This window comes from Mustela lutreola, chromosome 5 (assembly GCF_030435805.1).
Source record: "Mustela lutreola isolate mMusLut2 chromosome 5, mMusLut2.pri, whole genome shotgun sequence".
Lineage (NCBI taxonomy): Eukaryota > Metazoa > Chordata > Mammalia > Carnivora > Mustelidae > Mustela > Mustela lutreola.
The window spans coordinates 3,402,186-3,429,054 of NC_081294.1; the positions used below are offsets into that span (position 1 = coordinate 3,402,186).

A 26,869-nucleotide genomic window follows, 5' to 3' on the forward strand; every position below is an offset into this window, starting at 1 on the left:
CTAGTAAGTCTTCTTCCATGGAAAGGATTTTTTTTTTTTTTTTAATGCAGAAACCCTGGGGATTATTCCTTTCTTTCCTGCCAATGTCAAGTGAGGATCTGAGAAAGAAACTAGAAATTCCTGAAAGAGACCTTGAAGGCAAAACTCAAGATGGCAGAGAGGGTGAGGGTGCCCCTCCAAAGACTAGCTTGCCCTCTGTCTTACCAATTTGTTGACATCTCTGTGGAAGTTTTCCTACCAGTTTGCAGCTTCAGCACCGGACACTGCAAGTCAGTGGATCCCAGCTCTGACTCTTGGATTATTCTTCCTCTCCAGATTTCACAGTGATGGTTTGCCCAGAATTATTTGTTCTATTATGGGCCCAAGAAAAGTAGCTGTATTGACATTTTTTCAACATTTTTTTTGTTGGTATAAGGACCACTGTGACAACTTCCAAACTCTATGTTTTATAGCTAAAACCACAAATCTATAATAACTTTCTAAATTTATTTTCTGACAATTCCATCTGTCTTAGTCTGGATTAATTTCAGTTGATTTAATGGATTGTTTCTTCCTTCCTTGCATACTGATACCATTCATGTATATATCTTTTAAAGATTTATTTATTTTATTTATTAGAGAGAGAGAGAGAGAACATGCAAGCAGGGGAAGGGTCCAGGGAGAGGGAGAGAATCTCTAGCAGAATCCCTCCTAAGCATGGAGTCCAACATGGGGCTTGACTTCACAACCCCGGAGATCATGACCTGAGCCAAACCCAAAAGCTAGTCACTGAACAAACCCAGCTACCCCTCATTCATGTATATTTCACCTTTTTCAGGTACTGGATATTTTTATGTTCTTCTATTTTTTTTTTTTTTTTAATTTCCTTTTTCCAGGAGGAATTAGATGACTTAGTTCATCCGGCAACCGACTCTTGATTTTGGCTCAGATCATGATCTTAGGGTCCTGAGACCAGACCCCTTCAAACTCCACACTTGGTGCAAAGTCTGCTGGAGACTTTCTCTCCCTCTACCTCTGCCCCTCCCCCTGCCCCCCATCTCAAATTTTAAAAAATCCTTTTTTTCCAAATTTCTTGTAAATCCTTGGAATTTTTCGAAGCCTTACTTATAAGATTTGCTGTGACAGCCCAGAACAGTACTGAGTGTAGGGCTATTTTTTCTCTACTATGAAAGCAACATCCCTTTGAAGCTCTTCCGGATGCCCTTTGAGTGATGTGGAAACAGGTAGTAGTCCTCGCCCTGTTTGGCTATCTGGTATTCTTCCTTCCAAACCTGCCATGTGGTTCTTTCCCTCTCTCTTGTAGCTTCTTCACATGCAGGCATAGGTAAGTCCCTTTTCAATATGTGAGGTGCCGCCTGGAGGTCACCAGACCCCCCCACCCCATGCTCTCTCCTCTCTGAACTCTGATTACAGATCCTAGTGTCTTGTTTTTCCTAGGTGTTCAGGTCCATCTGTTCAACTCAGGATCCACCAGGTTCTTCTGGGTCTCCCTTCCCTGCACCGTGTTCTGGAAACTCTTACCACGTCCCTTTATTTCCAGCCCTCAGGAATCACGGCCTTTGTTGCCTATTGTCCAGTGCCTTAAAAATGGTTGCTTTATATACTTTGTCCACTTGTTTCAGGAGAGGTTAAATCGAATTACTCCTTCTGGGGTGGAAGCATGCATCCCCATTTGTACGCATTTTTAATCTAATTTTGACTATTACACAAAATTCCCCTTGTAACTTAAGAATAAATGTTAAGGGAGAAGGAATTCTTTTTTTAAAATTTATTTTTTATTTTCAGCATAACAGTATTCATTATTTTTGCACCACACCCAGTGCTCCATGCAATCCGTGCCCTCTCTAATACCCACCATCTGGTACCCCGACCTCCCACCCCCGGAATGGGAGAAGGAATTCTTGTCTGTTTTCTTCCATATTCTTAGCATCTGGGACAGTGGCATTCAGGAAGATTTGCTGAATAAATTTGGTATTTGAGGTTGAGAGGGCTTAGTGATGTCCCAGGATTTATTTCTCTTTAAGGTCATCACATGAAATAACCAACTTTATACATCTAGCTTCATAATAAGAGGATTACTGTTACTACATATGTAATTTTTAAGAGGCTGAGTCATGACATAGGCACAATTTCACAACCCGGCCTTTTCACTTACTTTATCTTTAAATGTGATCTGCTATCGGGATACCTGCTCGGCACTTACCAGTGTTAGAATCAAAGTTATTTGATGCCATGGACTGAATTGTGTCCCCTACAGATTCAGAGGTTGAAGTCTATTCCCCCTTGTGGTGATGTTAGAGGGTGGGGTCTGTGGAAGTTAACTAAGTCTCCTTGAGGTCAGAGGGTGAGACCTCATGATGGGATTAGCGCCCTTCTAAGAAGAGACCCTGGAGATTTCCTTCCTCTCTCTCAGCTCTGTGAGGGCACTGGAAGCCGGTGGCTGGGAGCCAGGAGGAGGCTCTCACCACAACGTGACCATGCTGGCATTCTGGTCTCGGTTCCAGGCTTCCACAGCTGTGATGGAATAAATTTCGGTTGTTTCATTTGCACTGTCCACAGTGCTTGGTTATGACAGCCTGAACCGACTAACATACTTTATTTTCACAACACTGTACATTGTGCTGCTAGCGTAAAACAATAAGATGGCTCAGGTCATCTGCATTCTGCCAGTGGATACAACCTTCTGCCAGGTTAAGGGAAGGAGCAGCAGGAACAGAGAATTTCCACACTCCTAGGAGTAGCCTCTGCATGGCATTCTCTGGGCAAAGTGCTTCAGAGGGGAATGTTGGTGCGAAGAAGAACCTGTCTTTCAACCCCGGAGGGTGCAGGATGGCACCGTGCGCTGTATGCACACACGAGCTGAGCTGGGGCAGGCGGGGTGGGTCTCCGCTCCTTAATCCCATGTCCAGCAGCACAGGTAATTCGAGAGGATGAAGTGTGAATGCAGGTGCAGGAGCAGCTGGAGTCCTCCTCAGCGCGGTAGTGAACCTGGTCTCCGTGGACAGCCGCGACCTTGAAACCGCAGGGTTCTTCGGTCCCATCAGCTCCTTCCTCTCGCACTTCCTACACCTGGGAGCACGGACGTGCCGTCCACCGAGTCTCACATGCCTTTCTGTTCTCCTTTCTCTCAAGGCCACTCTTGATTTTCTAAAAATGTCTACAGTTTTCTCTTCTTCCCCATACCTATCCCCCATGAAAGGTTAAAGGCTCTTCAAAAAATTCACAGCTGTGGTGTCTTTAATTTCCAGGTTATAGGCTCTCCAACATGATCATGGACAAATACTCCTTCTACAGATGCTATTAACTATGGATTCATTTACTTGACTGAGAACATGTCCCTGCCAGTATAGGAATTTTTGAAAGCACTTTTGCCCACAAAGCCCTTTATCGAGGACAACAACAACAGCAACAAAACAGCAAATAAACATCTTCACTTTCAGGGAGAAAGGAATCTAGCCATGAACAGTGCCCCTCCCCAGTTTGAGACCCAAGGCTGGATCTGGACACAAGACCCAAGTCTCCTCTGTGTGACGGAAGTGGCGTGAAGCCACTGTAGCTATGTAGCCTTTGCCTGTGTGTGTGGAGTGGGAAGGAAGGGTTTTTTAGGAAGAATTCCACAGCAAACAAAGCCCACATTACTATCTCAACAAGTCGCCCCCCTGAGGGAGTTCCGAAGCCTCTGGTGCCTGGGTAGGCTCGGTGATAGAGGAGCTACAACTGTTGAGTTTCTGGACCTGCATTCACATCCTCTTTTCTTATACAGTTTTTAGCATTCTGACAACGTCTCTGTGATGCCCCTACTGAGATACAGGCATGATTAAAACATGTTCTCTACCTTGATGGCATTAATTTTATGTGTGTAAGTAGACAGATGGAATCAAATCATCCATAGTGTTAGACCAGCAATGTGGTCCGACTGCTGCTCAATAACTATGCAGCAGAGGGGAGGGCAGGGCAGGAAAGCGTCCAGAAGAGGAGATTTGGGCAAGGTCCCAGTAGATGCTCCAGCTGGAGAAGAAGCTTGCGGGGCTCCCAGGCAGAGGGAGGAGCAGGTACAGGATAACCAAGGTCCGAAACAACCCTGACAGAGAGGTATGATCGATCAGACCTAGATTCTTTTTGGGACACTGACAGTAAACGAGTGTGAAGAGAGAGCTTACAGAACCCGTGACCATTAAACTGGATTCTATTTAGTGGTTCATTGGGTTTCCAAACATTCTTTTTTGTTTTCTTTTTGGTTAAAAAGTAGGGCCCTTTTAAAAAGATTTTATTTTTATTTATTTAGAGCACTTTTAGGCTGACAGCAAAATTAAGAGGAAGGCACAGAGAGATTTTCCAGGTGCTTCCTGCGGCCACACGCACACAACTTCCCCTGCGATCGGCAGCCCCACCAGAGCAGGGCATTTGTTACAGTTGTTGAACCAAAAGCAAGACATCATTACCGCCCACAGCGTGTCGTTTCCATGGCTCCTCCTTCTTGCTATCGCGCATTACATGGGCTTGGACAACTGTGTAATGAGATGTATTGATCCTATCGTATGATGCGGAGGACGTTCCCTGCCTCGAACATCCTCTACTCTGCCTATCATCTCGTCCCCACTCCCCGACCTGGGCAACTGATGATCTTTCCGCTGTCTCCAGAGTTTTGCCTTTTCCAAAACATCATAGAGTTGGAATCACAAAGGATGCAGCCTTCTCCAGATTGGCTTCTTCCCCTTAGCGACATGCATGCAAGCTTCTTCCATGCCTTTTCATGGCTTCACAAGTCATTTCTTTTTAGTGCTGAATAGGATTCCACTGCCTGGAGGGACCAGTTTCTTTATCCATTCACCTACAGAAGATGTTTTGGTGGCTTCCAAGTTTTAGAATCTGTGAAAAAAAACTTGCTGTAAATATCTATGTGCACAGTTCTGTGGTTTTGATTCATTTGGGCAAATACCAGGACATGCGGCTGCTGGGCGGTAAGGTTAGAGCCATGCTGGTGAGTGTGCGTGGTCTCTCATGGCTCCGCTTCACTTTTCCTGGTGACACGTGCGAGGGGGCATCTTTTCTCATGCTCACTTGCCGTCCATCTTTCTCCTTTGGTGAGGTAGCTGCTAAGACCTTTAGCTCATTTTCTGACTGGGCTATTTGTGTTCCTACTATTGAATTTTCAGAGTTCTTTGTACATTCCAGAGAACAATCCTTTGTCAGAAGTGTCTTTCACAGATATCATGTCCCTGTTGCTGGCATGTTTTTCATTCTCTCGACATTCTCTTTCACAGAGCAGAATGTTGTTGTGTTTTTGTTTTTGTTTTTGTTTTAATTTTAGTTAAGCCCAGTTTATCCATTATTTCTTTCATGGGTTATGTCTTTGATGTTCTGTCTCAAATGGCATCACCGTTCCCAGTGTAATCTGGGTCTCACCTTTGAGAGGAAACAGGAGGGTATTAGTAATTTCTCCAGGACTATGAGCCTGATCTAGATGTTAGGATCCCAGAGTTTGCGACCAGGCTGCAAGTTCTTCACATAGAAGGTCTTTAAGTAGCAAGTCCTTGAGCACATACAGATCCGTGCCATGTTGCATGCTTGTATGCAATGTAGCACACAGTTAATGCCTCGCATTGACTCATTACCAGGATGCCTGGCCCACAAAGAACCACAAACAGGCCCGAGGATGTGAAATGGCTCCCCTGACAGCATCGGCAAACATTGCTTGCAAGCATGGGTTAGTGCCACAGAGCGAGTGGATCATACAAATTTAATTCTTTACTTGATTCTAGGGTAATTTCCCCATCAGCAGCAGAAGGTGTAGAAAGAAAACCTCTCGCTCAACAGTCCATGCTCCTCTTGTCTTGGTATTGATATTAATGCCAACAAAATTAGTAATTTGACAATTAGTTCCCCACTTACCTGAGAAGACATGAAAGGGAGAAAGAAAGTATTTTAACTAGATTATAATGTGGCTCTGACAAGTCAGGATCCTGTCATGTTATACCCTCCCAACGTTAACATTTTCATGTCTGCTTGGCAGGTTATTAAAATAAATGAGGGTGCACTGGGCTGCCGCTGTGCTTGCCTCTAATGGGAGTTGAGGAATTTGCAAGCCACCGATGTAAATTGACCGATCTCAGAGACTGAAAGGATTTGGCTAAAGTGGACAATTAGGATCATTTCTGCACAGCTGAGTGAAATATTCCTTGTTATTTTAATAATTCAGGCCCAGGGTAATTTTCGGAGGCTGGGTTTGTCAAGATAATGTGCCTGTGCTTGTCTGCGTGTCATTTCTAACTCAATCCCACATGTTACAGGTGCAGCCTAGCTTACAAAACAGGAAATCATTCACTGGAGAATTTGCATATGGAATACAGATACACCGCATTTAGGGGAAGCGGACCAGGAGATTGACAGGGAGCCGTGGTGTGAATGCCTCACCATGGCGCAAGTCTGAGGGCTGATAGGGGCCATACTGCTTTGTTGATGCAATTACGAGTGTTCTCAGACAATATACATATGCAAGTGTGGACCGTGTACAGCGTCATTCACCTCATGTAACCTGCAATGTTTGGGTTAAGAAGCGTGTGAAGGCTGGGTCCTCCTTTGCTGAAGATGCAAAGATTTGCCTTTGGCTCGATTTTAGCACACAGACTGATAGAATAATAGCTTTAACTTCTTGATAGCAAAACACATTTAGAGAATTATACATGAGATCAAGATAGACAAATTCTGATGCCCGAGAGTTCATCAGTGCATTTCTGCAAGCAGGAGCTTGTTTGACCAGATGATGGGGTCCCCACAGATTAACACTTCACTTGTGATTACAATGATTGGTATAAAAACTAGAAGTGACCTCTTCTGTGTGTAGGCTTGGTGCTACAAGGAGAGAGTCACGTTAATTTGAAATCAAGAAGCTATTAAAATAAAATTCCGATTGAAAATCTACCTTGTGCCAGCCCTGCTGGGGGCCCTATCATCTGTGTGCACTGAATGGACTCGGCTCAGGAAAGTCCTCACCATAACCTACCCACCCCCACCCCTGCCACACACACAGCTTCATCAGAACAGCTCTGCTTCTATCTCGTTTATTCTTTCAGACCTCCACGCAGTAATTTTAAAGATAGAATTTACAAAAGAATATTGGCATCGAAAACAAAAGTATTAAAGCCAGTGTTTCTGGAAAAAGAGAGACTTGGCCAAGTAAGTGAACCTAGCAAGAGAACAGAGCCAGCGTTATTAGCTGACCATTCACTAGCATGGATTTCTCCAGCACAATCATATGGCTCTGTGTCTGCCTAATGGGGATCATCAGTAAACTTGGAAGGGTGTGTGGGAATAGGACTTGATATCTTATAAAGTGGAAATACCTGTAACAAGTGGGTTAGGACAAATAAATAAGTGTTGGATAAAAATCCCAAACTTTCATCTATTTCAATGTCGTTACAGCATCAGTGCCTTTTGCCCCTGAACTCTGATGGAAGATGGTGTTGTGTGTCAGAGAGCTCAGACATTACTCCCCAGCCGACCCCAGTCCCACCTGCTTTGGACCTGATACATTTAAGCTCTCAGGTTTGTTTTTTTTTTTTTTTTTTTTTTTCTTGAGCCACTCAGAATGAAGGATTTGTGTGTTGAAATGCTGAGGAGACCCCCTCCCTGTGGGGCTCACCACCCATCACAGCTTAGCAGAGCTGCTGAAGCTGGAAGAGAAACCATGTTTCCAAATAGTGGTGTTTGTAAATTCTCTCCAGTATGTTCCTTGTAACCCAGTGTCTGAACTATGGGAGAGACCCTTCTTCCTTGGAATTCTAGGCCAACAATTGGGAAACTACACCAGCTGAATCATGAACAAACAAACCAGGCACAAAGGCGACCCAGAACAAACCTGACCTCTCCATGTGTCCCCCTGCCCCAGGAGAAGAGTAGCCCAGCCTCGTAGCCCCCAGTGGCTGCCTCGCCCCAGACAACTGAGTACCGCATAGTTTAGCACCTTGCTACAGGATATGCCAGTTTCTGGGTGAGTCGGGTAATGTCAATAACTTAATGAGTGAGCTTAATAGAATAAAACCTTGTTTCTCGTTCAGAACCTGGGCAGCTTGAGCGTGCTTCCTGGGTAACCGCTATAGCGTAGGACATCGCATCAGCTGCTCAGGTCTAGGCCCCCAGACGGCACAAACCTCCCACAGCCCACTGACACAGGGTCCCATGGCCCTAAACTGAAAAGGCATCAGAGAAATAAAGCGTCCATGCCAGTCCAGGAGGCCAGTGACCAGTTCGCTGGTCTTGGCCACACAGGCCTGCAAAGTGAAAACGGTGACGTTTCTAAACGGAGACAAGAAAGCAAAGCGATGCATTAAAGGGTGTGTGATGCAGGCGGACTACAACGGCGACTCCTGCCAGGTGCTGCATGCAGACCATCGCAGAAGGGCCAATGAGAGGCACCTCCCAGGACAGTTTGGAGGCAGCATCATTTAAAAAGCAGACATTTAGAAAAGAACTTTGGAATTTTAAGGATTTATTTTGATCCTTCCTTCCCATGGCTTTCTCACCAGCCCGACAAGGACGTTCCTCCTCACAATGACCTTCTTGCTGCTCAGTTTCCATGACTTTGCTCCCCACCTGCATGGGACCGGGCATGCCAGCTCCCTCACTTTGTTGTGTCTTTGGGTCACCTGCAGTCCCTAGCTTCTGGTGAGACCAGAAGAGTCCTAGACATCCAGGACTAGAGTGTGTTAGCTCAGAGCATTTGGCTGTAGCAGGTGATCAATAAGTGAGTCAAAGTGAGTCGCCATTGATTAGCAAGAGTTTTACACTCAACTTTAAACTTGGCCAACGATGACACGGACAAGGGGGCCACTGGAGCTAAGTATTCTTTGCAGACTCCTCAGGATGGAACAAAATTACCACAATTATAGGGAATCAATTCTGTGACTATTATGTTATGACTGTTCGATTACACACGTTCCCACTGGGAAAGTCTTCTCTTTTTAATTTGACTGAGAGACGCAAATATCACTTCTGATTTGAAAATCCATAATAAATTGGAGACATCAGCTGTCAATGCTAACATATCTAGGAAGAAGGTCTGGCATTTCAATGAGAAGAAGGAAATTAAAGAACCAGTCCATGATCAGGAATCACTTTAGAACCTAATTGAATCATCTTTCATTGGCCTCATTTTGTCTCTGGTGTCCCAGAAAAGACATCAGCTGATGGCTGAGAAGTGCACTACAATACACAAAAGAATCTGTGTGTGTGCAGACATACTTGAGTCAAGGCCTAGTGCCTCCTTCTGGGTACCATCGCTTGCTTCCACCGACGCTCACTGAGGCATAGGTACCTAACACTCGGGAGACTCAACGTGGTGATGGTGTGTGTCTTTGTTTTACCAGCCATTGCAAAATACATTCTATGCTGGCAAAGTCAAGTCTTGCAACCTTACAGAAATTGCAAAAACTAAACCTGAAGTATGTTTTAAATTTTTCTTGGATGAAAATCCTAATCTGGTCTCTAATAGCAACTTTGAATGCATTAGGCAATCCAATCCCTATGTCTCTTACAAGCTGCATTTGACATTTGTGGAGACTTACCCACCATTCAGCTAAGCAGGTTTTTCCTTTCCACCCCACACTGACAGAAATGTAGGGAAAACATCACAGGCAACCATGGCTTAGGGGTGGAAGTCCCTGTTAATCAGTTTTCTCCTCTCGTCTCAGTTTGCGATCTTCACTTGGTGTTGATTTAAGGGAGGAAACTTGGTATTCAAGGCAAATACTTATCAAAACACAATTTATTCAGAACAGCTTTCAAATGCAGGTTCAGAATATTTGCCTGAATAATCACTCGAGCGAAAATATGGGGGAGCTCAATTTTTTTCTCCACTGATTACTAATTCAGTGCTGGTATTTGAATGTACATTTTAACTAAGATTGTATCTGCTATGTTTTAGTTGCTCATCTAGATTCTTGTGCATTATGTAGCTTATTTAAAACGTAGCCTTTTTAGGTTGTAAAGCATCGTCCCCACCCGTCTGACCCTGATAGTCAGCCTCACAGCACCTTTCAGCTGCTTTCCATATTGGAGCTGTTCAAAGGCACTCGCTGTAAACACTCACATTCAGTTTAACCCTCTGAAGCCAGGACAGGAAACTACAAATGAAACAATTTATCTGATTCCTCAGTTATGCTGGGTTACATTTAATAAAAGTATAGACTGGAGCATGCGGTTGAGATATATCCCCCTCTCAATTTTCAATTTCTTAAAAATACCAATTGTTCTAATGTACTTTTCCTTCCATGTACAGCATTTGACCGGGGGTGGGGGGGGCGCTGTGGTCATGGGAGTGCAAAGGCACAGAGAAGCCTCATTTCTGCACCCAAGTGGCCCATATGCACACTGAAATGATAACAATTACAAGGAAAGGGATGTCTACTCTCTGACAAGAGCTCAAGTGCTTCTTGAAGATGGCATCGAATCTCATTCTGCCCAACATGCAGGATTTAGATGGGAAGGAGCTCAGGGTGCATCGGGGACGGGAGCCTGCAGGCCGTGTTTGGGGAATCTCAGATAATATGGCCCAAACTAAAAATGGAATTAGTAAAGGTGAGTGGGTGTCATTTTGGGAAATTTAAGTTGAGCAATAACATGAACAGTATTGATGACCAGGATAAGGGTTTTAGAACCCTCTGGTGGGCAGTAAGTTCTCATCGCCCATTAATTGCCTGGGCTGTAAGATGAAGCACAGAAAGAACCCGGGCGACATGGAAACAGTCATATTATCAAAGCTATCTTCACTAATTTTGTAAACATCATTTATTTATTTATTTTAGAGAGAGAGAACATGAGCAGGCGGAGGGGCTGAGGGAGAGGGAGAGAGGCAGGATCTATTCAGAGCGTGGAGCCAGTTGTGGGGCTCAGTCCCACAACCCTGAGATCAGGACATGAGCTGAAATCATGAGTCAAACGCTCAACCAACCGAGCCACACAGGGGCCCCAAGACTACCTTTATTATCAATGGAGTCAGCATTTCCTGCACTCTGGGGAAAATGCCAAAATGGGAAAATGAGTCAACAGAGAGACAGAGCCTTCAGGCCATGGACATAGGGGCTGGACTTCAGAGGACAAAAGAGGTCAGAAGCCAGAGCTTCTGGCTTTGGACACATTTCCTGTGTGTCTATGCCGAGTGCGTACACATTGTGGCACAACATCCACTATCCCAACTACCCAAGGAGAAGCATGCTTCTTCCTCTTTGTGGGAGGTGGTAAGCAAGACCCCATGGTTTTTTTTGGAAGTGTGAGAATGTTACTCTGTCTGCCTTTGTCATTGCCTCTCTTTACAGAAACCCATCGTCTCAAGAATAAACTGGAGCATAACAAATAGCGTGGAGGACAAGGGGAGTTAGAGAGGAGAAGGGAGTTGGGGGAAATTGGAAGGGGAGGTGAACCATGAGAGACTATGGACTCTGAAAAACAATCTGAGGGGTTCGAAGTGGCGGGGGGTGTGGAAGGTTGGGGAACCAGGTGGTGGGTATTATAGAGGGCACAGATTGTATGGAGCACTGGGTGTGGTGAAAAAATAATGAATACTGTTTTTCTGAAAATAAATAATTTAATTAAAAAAAAAAAAGAATAAACTGGAAACCTATACATCCTGGGTCACCTCTTCTTGCACATGGAGAGTGAAGATAAATGAACAGAGAAGTCTCTGTTTACCCCAGAGAATTTTCCATCTGTACAGAGAGCACCAAGCTCACATAGCCTGGCCAGTTCTCTGCCCGGAGAAGACCAGTGCGGGCGTTTCTCCTTCCATTAGCCCAGCCAGTGAATGCTAATATTGGAATAGGTAATTTGGTAACAGAATAATTCTGAAGTGAGAAGGAGAGAGTAAGAAAAAAGATAACTTTAAAAAAATTACTTTTAAAATACTAACAAGACTGTCTGTATCACCAGCCATCAGGGGAAAGATCAACTAATACATCAAAACCTCCAAGATACGGATGCTTCAGAAATGTCACCTCCTTCATGGAAACCCTGTCTTGTCAACTGGTCAGAAGGTTTCAGTGTTTAAACAACCTCACAGCTAATCTGACATTGATATAAAACTTGCCATTTACATGAAAATGCCAGCCCTCACCCAGGACCTGATGTGGCTTTGCTGTGAGGGGAACAGCCTGAAGCATCTTGTGGATATGGAAAAGGTAGCATGCAGTGCATTTTATTTCAAACAGCTATAAAATACAGAGTGAGCTGGTGGCGAGGGTTACAATGCTAATATGTGACCAAACAGATCGACGTTAATGGAGCCAATCGTCAGAGGGCCAGGAAGTGTCAAATAAGGGCCTTTGAGCAAAGAAAATGTAGTTTGACCACATTGATCCAGTGACTGCTAATGAACACAAAATACAAGTCGATTGGCCCCTTCAAATCCATTAGCAGAGGAGAGATCTATTCAGAAGTGGGGAGGAGTTCGGCTCCACTGTGTGTAACAGTCGAATCTGAGTCTTTATTCTTCTTGAGGATTTTTTGCTCATCAAGCCCATGGGCTCCAAGAATGTGGTCTTTATTAAACTGGAAGGTGGTGGTCCAGTCAGTTAAGTTTCTAACTTGCTTTTGGCTCAGGTCATGATCTCAGGGTCGTAGGGTCAAGCCCCCTGTGCGGCTCTGCATTCAGCAGGGCGTCTGCTTGAGATTCTCCCTGTCCCTTTGGCCCTCTTCCTGTTTGTGTTCTAGGCAAATAAATAAATCATAACTAAATGCATTAAAAAGATCTTTAAGATTTTATTTATTTGAGAGAGAGAGTGGGTGGAAGAAAGAGCATGAGCAGGGGGAGCAGCGAAGGGAGAGGGAGAAGCAGGGAGCCCGATGCGGGGCTCGTCCAGGGACTCTGTGGATCCTGACCTGAGCCAAAGGCAGATAATTAACTGACTGAGCCACCCAGGTGTTCCAATAAATAAGATCTTTTTAAAATTAATTTAAAAACCAGCTTTTAGTTTCATTGATACGTTCTACTGTATCTCTGGTTTCTGCCTCATTGATCTCAACTCTAATCTTGATGATTTCCCTTCTTATGTGTGGAGTGGGTTTGATTTGTTGTTGATTCTCCAGTTCTTTAAGGTGTAGAGACAGCTGCTGTGTTCTGGATTTTTCTTTTTTTTCCCCCTTTTAAATTTTTTATTATTAAATTGATTTATTTATTTTCAGAAAAACAGTATTCATTATTTTTTCACCACACCCAGTGCTCCATGCAATCCGTGCCGTCTATAAGACCCATCACCTGGTACCCCAACCTCCCACCCCCGGCCCCCTTCAAACCTCTCAGATTGTTTTTCAGTTTTTTTGAGGGAGGCTTGGAAGGTTGATATCCAGGATCTATAATGAACTCCTCAAACTCAACACGCACAAAACAGACAATCATATCAAAAAAGATATGGACAGACACTTCTCCAATCAAGACATACAAATGGCTATCAGACACATGAAAAACTGTTCATCATCACTAGCCATCAGGGAGATTCAAATTAAAACCACATTGAGATACCACCTTACACCACTTAGAATGGCCAAAATTAGCAAGACAGGAAACAACATGTGTTGGAGAGGATGTGGAGAAAGGGGAACCCTCTTCCACTGTTGGTGGGAATGCAAGTTGGTGCAGCCACTATGGAGAACAGTGTGGAGATTCCTCAAGAAATTAAAAATAGAGCTTCCCTATGACCCTGCCATTGCACTCCTGGGTATTTACCCCAAAGATACAGATGTAGTGAAAAGAAGGGCCATCTGTACCCCAATGTTTATAGCAGCAATGGCCACGGTTGCCAAACTATGGAAAGAACCAAGATGCCCTTCAACAGACGAATGGATAAGGAAGATGTGGTCCATATACACTATGGAGTATTATGCCTCCATCAGAAAGGACGAATCCCCAACTTTTGTAGCAACATGGACGGGACTGGAAGAGATGATGCTGAGTGAAATAAGTTAAGCAGAGAGAGTCAACTATCATATGGTTTCACGTATTTGTGGAGCATAACAAATAGCATGGAGGACAAGGGGTGTTAGAGAGGAGAAGGGAGTTGGGGGAAATTGGAAGGGGAGGTGAACCATGAGAGATTATGGACTCTGAAAAACAATCTGAGGGGTTTGAAGTGGCGGGGGTGTGGGAGGTTGAGGTACCAGGTGGTGGGTATTATGGAGGGCACGGATTGCATGGAGCACTGGCTGTGGTGCAAAAATAATGAATACTGTTATGCTGAAAATAAATATAAAATAAAATAAAATAAAAATAAAAATAATTTAAAAAATAATAAAGTGGAAAATAAGATAGAAAGGAGGACTGACTATAAGAAAGGGGGTTGACAGGAGCCCCCCAGCAGCTTACCACAGACTGCGGGAAATGTGTTGGGTACCAGATGTCAGGGCCAGACTGGCTCCAAGGGCACATTCTGCTGAACAAGCTTCCAGAATGGAGTCACAGGTGAAGCCTGATTTGGGCACAGAGGGTTAAAAAATATATTAAAAAATGTATATAGTCATTGTCACCATATAGGAGTTTTTGTGACCCCTTAAGTGTTTATAATAGTAATCTTCCAGCTATCTTTTCAATAATCTCTGACTCTTTCTCAATTTATCCAGAAGCATTCCTATGGCCTCCAGAATATAACCAGACTATTAGGACATAAGTGTAGAGGTCACACAGGTGATGCTGTTTTATTTTTCTTCTTTCAGACATGCCGCTGGAGAATCCAAAGAGATGAGCCCCAGCGGCATAGGAGGGGGTGAATGCAAGACACATAAGATCAAGGCACACCCTGAGTGGGTCCAGATAGAGCACAACCCTAAGAGACAGGTCAGCTGATCCAAGAGAGAGCATCCGTAAGCCCTGAGACTGTGGATCACAACAGGAACTTTGTATCTCCAACAGAATCAGATAAAAACACTCAATGCTCAGAATAGGTGGAGCTTGCAGGGCTGGGGTGACCCTTTTCTCCCATCTCTGAGACCTCTCATTCCAACAATGCCTCCAAGGAAAGCCTCTGAGCAGCCAGACAGGGTTGCTCATAAGGTCAGGAGAGAAATGGGGGCCACCACTGCAGACTCAAGTTTATTGCCCTTTACTGTCTCCAGCTTCACAAGATTCAGTCCTCACACTGGTCCACTGCATGGGGGACATCATACAGACTGGACAGTGAGCAGGAGCTTCTTATTGCAAAAAAGAAGCACCATGTATGTCAAACTGCTGTGGGTTCTGAAGACAATGTGTTCCACACCCAGGAGTGCTGATGTGAGCCATATGGTGGATGACATAGAAGGCTGATTGCTCTGAATGATACCAGATCAAAACTGGTGTCTTTAGAAGGTCAGGCTCTAGTCCAAACAGCCCTTCCATTTAGACCCTATGATACATTAGACACTATAGGTTAGAGGCATCGGCAGTGGGGAAAGGTGCAGGTGATTTTTATGGAAAGCCCCAGTGGGAGAATGACAACATATGACCCTCAGATTCTGGAGCCATAACATCTGCACCAGAGAATTAAATGCATCTTGAGAGAGTTCTTAGTATATTAGTGGGCTCTGGTAGATGGAATACCTGACTATGTGGCAGAAATAGACTGTGAATCCAGATTATGCCTTACAAGCAGGACTTTGTTACCCCTACCACATCACAAATCTATATGGATATCCTAACAGTTTGTTGTAAAATGTGAATATAACGCCAAGGATGAAGCAAGCAGGACCAGAAGGCATGTGTGTGTTTCATGACCAGATGATTTAGAACCAGTGGCCACCTACTGCCATAGTTGCCGGAACACCCTTACCCTAGTGTCTTCCTATAACTCTATAGTGGTCCTGTATGACCAGCTGAAGGATGGGGTAGCTTAGGATATGTATGCAAGCTGAAGATGAATGGCAGCCACAACACTGACACACTGGGATGCCCAAAATAGACATCAGAGGAAAAAAAAAAAAAATCTTTCCAATGGGCAGAACTGACTTTGTGTGGAAGGATATTAGAGCAATTTGAGAGTGTATACTTACTTCTGAACTGTTAGCAGTAGCCTGGCACTTGGTTGAGGACCTGAGGTTGGGGAGTATTGGAATATAATAAGCAAAGAGCTCTGATTAAGGCAAATGGATGTATCCATATGCAGGAGTGAGCATGATATGTGAAGATATTTGCATTACATGCTAATGCCCAGCAGAAGGCATCTATTGTGGAAGAAGCATTGAACATACAAGTAGACAAAATAACTCAGCAGTCAATATTTATCAGCCATCATCATTAACCAACACAGAATTTGCAAAATAGCATAAGAATAGACTTCATGATTATAGAGATGGAGGTTAAGCACTTACCAAAGCTGCTTTACCTACTGACTATTCAACATGCAAGGCACAAAGACCAACAGTGACCCTCCTCCCCCAGTATGGCACTGTTCCTTGAGGAGAGCAACCAGCCATGATACGGTCTGGCAAAGAGACTCCACCAGACCTCTTCCATTCTATAATGGCCAGTGGTTTATCTTGACAAAAATAAAGGTGTAAATGTTTGTCTTTCTAGCCAGAAAATCCTCTGGCTAGAGATTAGCCCCAATCTCCAAGGAATTATGGATTGTCTAATCCCATACACACAGAATCTCATTTAAAAAACAAAAACAAAAACAAACGAACAAACAATCAAACAAACAAAAAAACACTTCATAGCATGGAGGTATGGAGAAGGGCCATGGACCACAGAACCTAGTGGTTGTTTCATGCTCTGAACCTCTTAGGGGCAGCCCGCCTTGGGACGTTCTGGAATAGCACTGTCTGTTTCTTGCCCCTTGCTATCGTTACATACTATGCTATGGAAGGCCACTTGCTGGACAAGGGGGTGATCACTATATCGAAGAATGGGTATACACTTCTTTGTTCTTCATTATTGAGAAAAATTATTTAATCATCTTCTCTTCTTGGTCTATGGGAAAATAAAATATAATATGGTAGAGGCAGAGTGATGAAGTCAAATGTGTCCTCTGGAAGATGGGTTCTGAAACTGACCATGCACCAAGATCATCAGGAGGACTTGTTTGGATCCAACCCTGAGTTCCTCATCTAGTAAGTCTGGGGTAGGGTTCAATAATTTGCATTTATAACACATGCCCAGGTGGCACTGCTGCTGCTGATGTAATCTGGAGACCACCCTTTGAGAATCACTGTTCTGAGAGGTGTTGTAGAGATATCTGCCTGGCTCACCTTAATGCATGGGAATAGACCCTCCCAGTGTCACCTATGTCTGTGTCAATCTAACTCCCCTCCCATCCCAGAGGAGAGCCATCCAGGGTGCACATCTGGCACATGCTGTCTGATCGGTTGTTCTCCCAGGAATGTGAATTTAAAAAGGAAGAGGGGCAAGACTGGGAGTTGTCTAAAAGAAACACAGTGATATCAAGTGCTCTAATGACAGGACCCCAAACTTCAGCTGCAGAGATCCCAGATCTACCCTGGTTCTATTCCAAGTCTAGGTGTTTTTGTTGAATAGAACTGGCCACACGTAAAATTCACTTTATTGCAAAACAGAAATGTTCAGTCTTCAGTAATAGGATTGGAACTGAGATTATTTAGCACAGACATTGGGAAGATAGACAATGAGACAATGACCACGTTCTCACAACCAAAAGGGAGGCAGAATAAAGAACACAGTTGCAACTAATATATAGAAAGGAGAGAAAAAGACTGAACCTGTACTGATCAGGCCCTACTCACCATTGCCTTACTTAGAGATTTTGTTTCATATATTGGTTAGGGACACCAACTGCCCCCCTTTCTCCCAGAACTGATGGGTTTCTCTGAACACCGGACACTCCGTGGTAAAACCAGGAGAGGAAAGTAAATCGAAAGAGTCACTCACAATACTCATGGCATTGATATTAAGGTAATGCCATCTGGAACACGTGGCTGGCTCAGTCACTAGGGCATGTGACTCTTTATCTTGGGGTTGTGAGTTCAGTCCCCACATTGAGTGTAGGGTGTACTTAAAAAAAAAAAAAGATAATGCCATCAAGTTGAGAAAAGTTGCATGCAGACTTCTACTTACCAATAATGTACTGTGTAATTTGGCCCCAAACTTTCTGCTGAAGATAAATGAAAAACTATACAACATAACAAAGAAAACTCCCTTTAAAATGAGCAAATATCTAATAAAGTAATAATATATCATTGGGCCAATGTTGGGTGGTGTTCTTCAGGGACAGATCCTAAAATAAGGAATCATGTGTAAGGGATTTATTAAGGAATTTCTGTCTGAAACAACAGTGAGAGAGCATGGAAGTCAGAGACAGAACGAGGAGAGCCAAATGAGAGGGTCCTTTTAGAATTCAGCCTAAACTTTCAGGGAGCTCTAAGGTGCAGCTTATGCCTCTGAGTTTATCTATTCTTGAACCAAGTACATGTGCTCTTATACTCCCTCACCAGGGTTGATATTTAACATCCATATTTAACATATTTAACAAAGCCCATATTTAACAGTCAGACATTTTGGCTCCTGAAATTAAAGATGAATTTGCCCAGTGACCCTAGTTATATCTCCCAAGAGAATCCCAGGTAAATATCATTACAAGTAAAGCTCACAGAAATCTAAAAATAGGCACATAGAGCAGTGACACTAGTGGGGCAACATGGCCAGGGAGTTTGAACATATGTCAACAGAAACTTCCCAAACTGAAATGCAAAGAGAAAAAATAATGAGACAAATAGAAAAGAATATCCAAGAATATTGTGGCAATTATAAAAAGAATATGACATGCCTAATGACAATACCAGACAGAGAAAAAGAGAGACAGTGCAGAAGTAATGTCGGCACTAATAATAGCTGAAGAGTATCCAAAATTAACGACAGACACAAGGTCACAGGCCCAGGAAATTCAGAGAACACCAAACAGAATAAACACTCAAAAAAACTACAGTTAGGTATATTCAAAATGGGGGGAAAAAAAGAAAGAAAGAAATAAAGAGAAAATCTTGAAAGAAGCCAGAGGAAAGAAATGCCTTAGGGAACAAAAATAAGATTACTCGAGACCTCTTGGAAGTCATGCAAGGAATAAGATAGTACAGTGAAATGTTCAAAGTGTTTAAAATGTTAAATGAAAAAATCCAACCATCTAGAATTCTGCATTCAGTAAAATGACCATTCAAAGCTAAAGGAGAATTAAACACTTTCTCAAATATGTAGAAAAGGGATTGTGGAGCCAATAGACATATTTTGTAAGAAATATTAAAACTTCATCAGAGAGAGGTCTTTAGGTCAGTAATTCATATCTCCACAAAGAAAGGATGTTCACCAAGAAAGTAATAAATGAAGGCAAAATAAAATACTTTATTTTTGTATTCTTAATATAACACATATTTGTTCAAAGCAATAACTGAAAGTGTACGGGTAACAATAGCACATGGATAAGTGTAATACATGACAACATTAGTTCCTTATAACATGGAGAAGGAGGAATTTTGAATATTCATTTATAAGTTACCTGTGAACCAAAGTGTTGTTTGAAAGGAGACTTAGATATAAATGGGTATTGTAAAATCTGAAGCAATCACTAAAAGTTCTGGTGGTTAAACAATGAACATCTTAGTAACATGTGGGTCAAATAATAAGTCTCAAGACTTTCAGCATATCTGATCTAAATAGAAAATAAAAGGCAACTCACCAAAATGTATGAGATGTAGTGAAAGCATTATTTAGAGGACAATTTGTAGCATTACATGATTATATTAGGGGAAAATGCATAAAATAAAGAATGCAGTCTTCCATCTTAGTAAACCCAAGGAAGAAGAATAATTTAAATCTAAAGCAAGCAGAAGAAAGAAAAAATTAAAAAAAAATTGAGATAAAGGAAATTGTAAATAGGAAAATAGGGCAATTCAATGGAACCAAAACTGGTTTTGAAATGAACTGATAACATTCTAGCCAGAATAACAAAGGAAACAAGAGGTGAATACTTCATTAACATCAAAATTAAAGAGGGATCATCACTACTGATCCAATGGATGGTAAAGTAATAGTAAATTAATATTAGAAAAGTCTATACCACAAGTTTAATAATATAGATAATTTAGGTAATTAATTACAAGACATAAATCACAAAAACTCACACAGGAGAAACTGATAACATCAAAAGTCCTTTCTCTATTAAAGAAAGTGATCAAGACTTAATAACACTCCTAAAAAACAATAAAAAAAAGAAAGCACCAAACCTTGAAAATTTCACTTGTGAGTACCATTAAATTTAAGGTAGAAATCGTACAAATTCTCAAAAATTCCATCCAAAAACAAGGACAAAGAAGACAATTCACAGCTCATTATATGAGGGCACCATTACTCTATCACCAAAACCATGTAAAGAGTTATAAAAAGAAAACTGCAGACCAATACTTCTAATAGATACAAAATATTAGCAAATTTGTTAAAAAAAAAAAAAAAGAAAGAAAGAAAAAGTGCAGTATGTCAAAGAAGGACTTATTTCAGGTATCCAAGGCCAGCTCAACATTTCAAAGTCAATCATTATAATATAGCAGCAGGGTGAGAAAGAAATATTCTATCATCATATTAATTGATATAGAAAAAGCAACTGACAAAATCCAACACCCACTCTTGATAAAAACTCTCAGGAAAATAGAAAATGAGGTAGATTTCCTTAACCTAGTAAAGAATGTTCAAAAACAAACAAGGGGTATGTGGCTCAGTGGGTTAACCATCTGCTTTCAACTCAGGTCAAGATCCAAGCTCTGGGCTGAGTGGGGAGTCTGCTTTTCCCTCTCCCTCTGCCCCTCTGCCTTGCTCCCACTCTCTCTCTCAAAAAAATAAACATTTTAAAACAAACAATTTAAAAATGTAGCTTACATCATTCTTAATGAGAAGCAACTAGATGTTTTTCTCTTAAGATCAGGATCAAGCCAAGGTTGTCTCCTTTAACCATTACTGCCCAGCATTGTAGTAGAACCCTTAATTAATTCAATAAAGAAAAGGAAATAAAAGACCTACAGTTTGGGAAGGAATAAAGCTTTATGTCCTTTGTATTGTCATGAACAGAATACCAGAAAGTCAACATTTGCAACAAAAATAAAACTCTTGCTACTAATAAGTAATTATTAGATGAGCTGTAGGATACCAGTTCCATATGCAAAACTCAATTGCTTTGCTGTATACCAACAATAAACAATTGAAAGTTGAATCCAAAATCAATTTTTACTTACATTATCACCACAAATATGTAATACATACATGTACATCTAATAAAATGTTCACACAATTTATATTTAGAAAATGACAAAACTTTGATTAGTGAAATCGAATGAAGTCAATGATCTAAATTGCACAGTGAAGGAAATTATCAATAAAATTAAAATGCAACCCACTGAGCAGGGAAAAGATATTTGCAAATGGCATATCCCATAAGGGGTTAATATCCAAACTATATAAAGAACTTATATGACTCAACACTAAACAATATACATATATATATATATATATATATATATATATATATACACATATATATATATATATATATATATATATAAAATTAAAAATTAAAATTGGGCAGAGGATCTGGATAGGTATTTTTCTAAAGAAGATATCCATATGGGCAAAATGAAAATGCTCTATATTACTAATCAAGAGGGAAATGCACATTAAAACCCTAATGAGATGTTACTTTACACCTGTCACAATGACTAAAGTTAAAAACATTGCTACCATGGAAAACAGTGTGGAGACTTCCCTAAAATTAAAAATGGGATTATCATATGATCCTGTAATAATTCCACTACTGGGTATTTGCCTAAAGAATACACAAACACTAATTTGAAGAGATATATAAACCCCTATGTTTATTGCAGCATTATTTAAAGTAGCCAAATATAGAAATAATCAATATACCCATCAATAGGTGATCAGATAAAGAAGATGTGAGATATATATATACATCATATATATGTATATGTATACATATATACATATATATGTATATATATATATATATATATATATATATACATGATGTAATATTACTCAGCCATAACAAAAAATGAAATCTTGCCTTTCACACAATATGGATGGACCTAGAGTATATTATGCTAACTGAAATAAGTCAGAGAAAGACGAATACCATATGATTATACTCATATGTGGAATTTAAGAAACAACACAAAGAAAACAGGCAAAACACAGACTCTTGAATACAGAGAACAAACAGGTGGTCACCAGAGGGAGGGGGTGGGAAGATGAGTGAAATACGGAGTGGTGAGTAAGAGCACAGTGATCCTGATGAGCACTGAGAAGTATATAGAATTGTTAAATCATTATTTTGTGCCCCTGAAACTAATATAACACTGTATGTTAATTACAGTTGAAAAAATAAATCAATAAGGAAATATTCTATATTCATAGATAGGGAGACTAGACATTGCTTCATATTCAATTCTTCTCAATTTGATATATAGATTACAAATTCCATATAAAATCCTGGCAATCTAGTTCATGGTATTTTTTTAAACAATTCTAAAGTTTATATCAAAAAGCAAAACATCTAGAAGAATCAGCACAATAATGAAGACAAATAGAGTTGAGGGACTGACACTACCCGGCTTCAGGACTTACCAAAAATCTCAGTAACCAAGAAGGTTTGGTGTTCATAAATGTTGAGACACACAGATCAGTGAACCCCAGAAATAGTGAGCTCAGAAATAGATTCACAACAATGGTCTAATTTTCAAAAAGAAATGAAGGCAATTCAATCAAGGAAACAATAGTCTTTCAAAAAAAAAAAAAAAGTCAGAAAAATTGGATGTCCATATGCAAGGAAGGAAGGAAGAGAGGGAGAGAGGGAAGAAGGAGTGGTCAGGGAAGGGAAGGTAGGACAAAAGAAGAGGAAGGGAGGAAGGGAACGGAAGGGAAGGGAAGGGAAGACAAGAAAGCAGGCAGGGAGAGAAGGAAGGAAAGAAGGAAAGAAAGAAAGAAAGAAAGAAAGAAAGAAAGAAAGAAAGAAAGAAAGAAAGAAGGGAAGAATGAGGAAAAGGAAAGATAAGAAAGAAAAAGAGAGAGGGAAAGAAGAGGCAAGACACAGAACTTAGACCTTTCATAAAATTTGACTAGATTAATCATAGACTTAAATATAAGATGCAAACCTCTAAAACTTCCAAAAGCAAACATAGCAGAAAATCAAGGTGGCCTTCAATTTGGTGCTAAGTGTTTAGATACAGGATCAAAAGCATGGATCTGTGAAAGATAAAATAGGAAAGTTGGTTTTTACAAAAATTAAAAAGCTCCATGAAACTTAACTGTTAAGAGATTGAAAAAAGAGAGGCGCCTGGGTGGCTCAGTGGGTTAAAGCCTCTGCCTTCTGTTCAGGTCATGATCTCAGGGTCCTGGGATTGAGCCCCGCATCAGGCTCTCTGCTCAGCAGGGAGCCTGCTTCCTCCTCTCTCTCTCTGCCTGCCTTTCTGCCTACTTGTGATCTCTGTCTGTCAAATAAATATTTTTTTTAAAGAGAGATTGAAAAAAATAATATGTAGACTGAGAGAAAATATTTTGAAAAATCTATTATTTGATAAATAATTCTATCCAATATATACAAAGACTCTTAAATATAATAAGAAGACACACAACACAGAAGCACCAGAATGACTCAGTCAGTTAAACGTCAAACTTTTGATTTTGGCTCAGGTCGTGATCTCAGGATCATGAGATCAAGCCTTGTATTGGACGCCATGCTCAGCAGGGAGTCCATTGGAGATTCTCTCTCACCCTCTCCTTCAGCCCCTTCCCCAGCGCATGAACATGCTCTCACTCCTACTCTCAAATAAGTAAATAAATCTTAAAAAAGAAGAAGAAGAAGAAGAAGAAGAAGAAGAAGAAGAAGAAGAAGAAGAAGACAATGACACACAACCCAGTTAAAAATGTACAAAAGATCTGAAGGGATACCTTGCCTAAGAAGATACACACAAGATAGATAAGCATATGAAAAGACATATGTCATCAAGGAAGTGAAAATTGAAACAAAGAGGAGCTATCATTGTATACGTATTAAAATGGCTAAAATAAAACAAAACTTATAATACTAACTGCTAATAAGAACACAGAGTGATAGGATCTCTCACTCACCATTTATAAAATAATGCACAATCGGATAGCCACCTTGGAAACAGTTTTACACATTCTTCTAAAGCTAAACATTATTCTACTATGTATTTCAGCAATTCTGCTCCTGGATATTTACCCAATGGAGCTGAAAATTTACAGACACAAAATACCTTTTAAAGGAGTTTTGTAGCAACTTTACTCATCATCTCCCAAACCTGAAAGCAGCCAAGGTAGCCTTCTGTCAGTGAACGGAGAGACCAAGTGTGATGCACCCATGTAATCTGATACGATTCAGTATCATTCAGGTGACATGAGCTATCAAGCCATGAAGAATCAAATAGGCACCTTCAGTACATGTTGCTAAGTAGAAGAAGCCAGACTGTGTGACTCCAACCATGTGACATTCTGGAAAGGGTAAAACTATAACTGATTTTTTTAAAAGATTTTATTTATTTATTTATTTTAGAAAGAGAGAGAGAGAGAGCATGATCCAGGGGAGGAGCAGAGGGAGAGGGCCATGCAGACTTCATGTGGAGCCTGACATGAAGCTGAAGGTGCGGCTCTATCCCTTGACCCGGAGATCATGACCCAAACGAAAATTGAGAGTCAAACTCAACTGAGTTTGACCTGAATGAAAATTGAGAGTCAAACTCAGCTGGCTCAACTGAGCCACCCTGGTGCCCCTATAATTGATCTTTAAGAATGTCACAGTTGCCACAGAGTTGGATTGTGGGTAGGGGTGAATAGGTAAAGCACAGAGGCTGTTTAGAGCAATGAAACTCTTCTGAATGATACTCTGATGATGAGTCCATCTGCCCTGGTTCTTCCAGGTTTCTCTTCCTGTACATTTCCAGGTCACAGCCATTGTGTTTCCATTGGGTTATATAAACATTCCACGGTAGGAATGCCACCTATCATGGAAGCTTACTTTCGTCTATCATATGCCCTGGTGTGGTCTTTCCCTAGTCTGTGGCTAATCTGTGGCTTGCGAGTGAACTCAGTTTAGGGAATGTTTGCCATACAGAAATTTTCATCTTATTTTAATAAAGGAAAGCTATAGTTATTTTTCCCCATGTTCCTTTTTTTTTAATGACTTATAGAAAAACCCTACTGGTGGACACACTGTATCTCCCTACATACAACTTGTGTTGTTTTGCTCATTTAGGTCTTTAATATATCTGTACTTCAATTAACTTCAATTTTCTATATGGGTAGCCAATTCTCCCATGATTTGCAGGGACCTATCTGCCTCTGTCCATTTCATACATGAATATATAAATGTGTGCTTGTGTTTCTGTTCCTGCACCTTCCATGCTGTCAGTCAGTTCATTTGTTCATCTCAAGTCCTAGATGACATTAAATAGCACAACATTACAGCTGTTCTTGCAGTTTGATGAGGTGAGATCCTCCCTTTATGATTCCTCAGAGTTATCTTAACCACTGTTGGACTATTACTAAGTTTTAGGAGGCAATCATCCAGTTTTGTAGAAAAATATGAAACGGATGATGTAAATGGCTTTGCATGTATTAAATAAATTGGAGGAAAAAAATGATGCACTGGTCCTGTCCACTAATGTGGGATGTTTATTTACTTGCTTTCCTTTCTGTCTTTCAGTAGTTTCATAGTCTCTATAATGAAGCTTTTATGTATTTAAATTACATTTGTTATATATATAATTTGTTTGTTGCTATTCTGAGCGAGATTTTTAAAATTACATTTTATATTTGGTTACTGCTTATATTTAATAGTGTAACTGATTTTTTGTCTATTGATATTTTATATAACAATTTCCTGAGTTCTCCCATTCTTACAGTTACCTCCAGATTTCCCTGTGCTTGCATGGAGACAATTGTGTCTTTTGAGAATAAGGGTTGCTTTACATTTCACCTTCAATTGCTTTGCCTCACATTTAAAATTAGAGGATCTAGTAACAAGATTCGCTTTAAGAGGAAAATCCTTCAATATATGCAAAACAAAACAAAACACCTTCATCAACCCTTGAGGCTCCCTGGATTGTAAATCTTGGCAGTTACAATGGGCACTTGGTAGTTGTGAGGAAGGACCTCAGACTCAGTGATCATGTCTGCAAACAAATTTCCTGTTAGGACAGATAGGTGGACAAAGAATTTAAGTCCTATCATGCCACCTGCCCAAAGGCATAGCTAGTGAGTCATAGAAACACACCGATATTTGAATATAAATTAAGGCAAGGTCCATTCCACAGAATTGGGAAAATGTCCATTGGACTAGAGTCCTAGCAGCTTACCCAACATAACCCCGAGGTGCCACTGGCAGGCCCTCAATGGCCATGGCTATCTTTCCATGGCCCATTTCTGTTTATAAGTTTCACTTTTTATTCCCCATTATAGATGTTTAAAGAATGCACAGTGTGACCTTTGAAAAGGTTGCCTACGACTTTGCTCCTAGAGCAAAGCTTACATCATGACCTACAATGAGATCCAGCTACATAGGGCGTGGATCCCAAACCAATGTATTTAATCAGACACAGTGGCCAGAACTCAAGCAGCCCTCTGGAAATGCAAAGGTTTTGCCTCCAATGTTGGAGTGGAGTGGTAATATAACCAAGATGACCGCTTCGCCCCCACACCTCACTCTGAACTCATCATGGATTTCCATTGCCTTCAGGAAAAATTACTATCCCACTTCCATGATATAAAAATCATCTTCACCCACTATACTCCCTAAGGAACCACAATTGACAGTAATATTGAGCTGAAAGACACATTCTCTGATGCCTCCATGGTTTTGCACAAACT

General features: G+C 41.1%; 1 protein-coding gene across 1 annotated transcript in view; it reads left to right on the forward strand.

Moving 5' to 3' along the window:
* Positions 1-4,945: 4,945 nt before the first annotated feature.
* Positions 4,946-26,869, forward strand: part of LOC131831503 (uncharacterized) — a gene marked incomplete at its 3' end in the record, with an annotated part of 43,119 nt that continues 21,195 nt past the window's right edge. The window contains exon 1 of the mRNA XM_059173524.1: positions 4,946-4,961. Coding sequence (XP_059029507.1) covers positions 4,946-4,961 — 16 coding nt within the window. The remainder of the gene's footprint in view (positions 4,962-26,869) is intronic.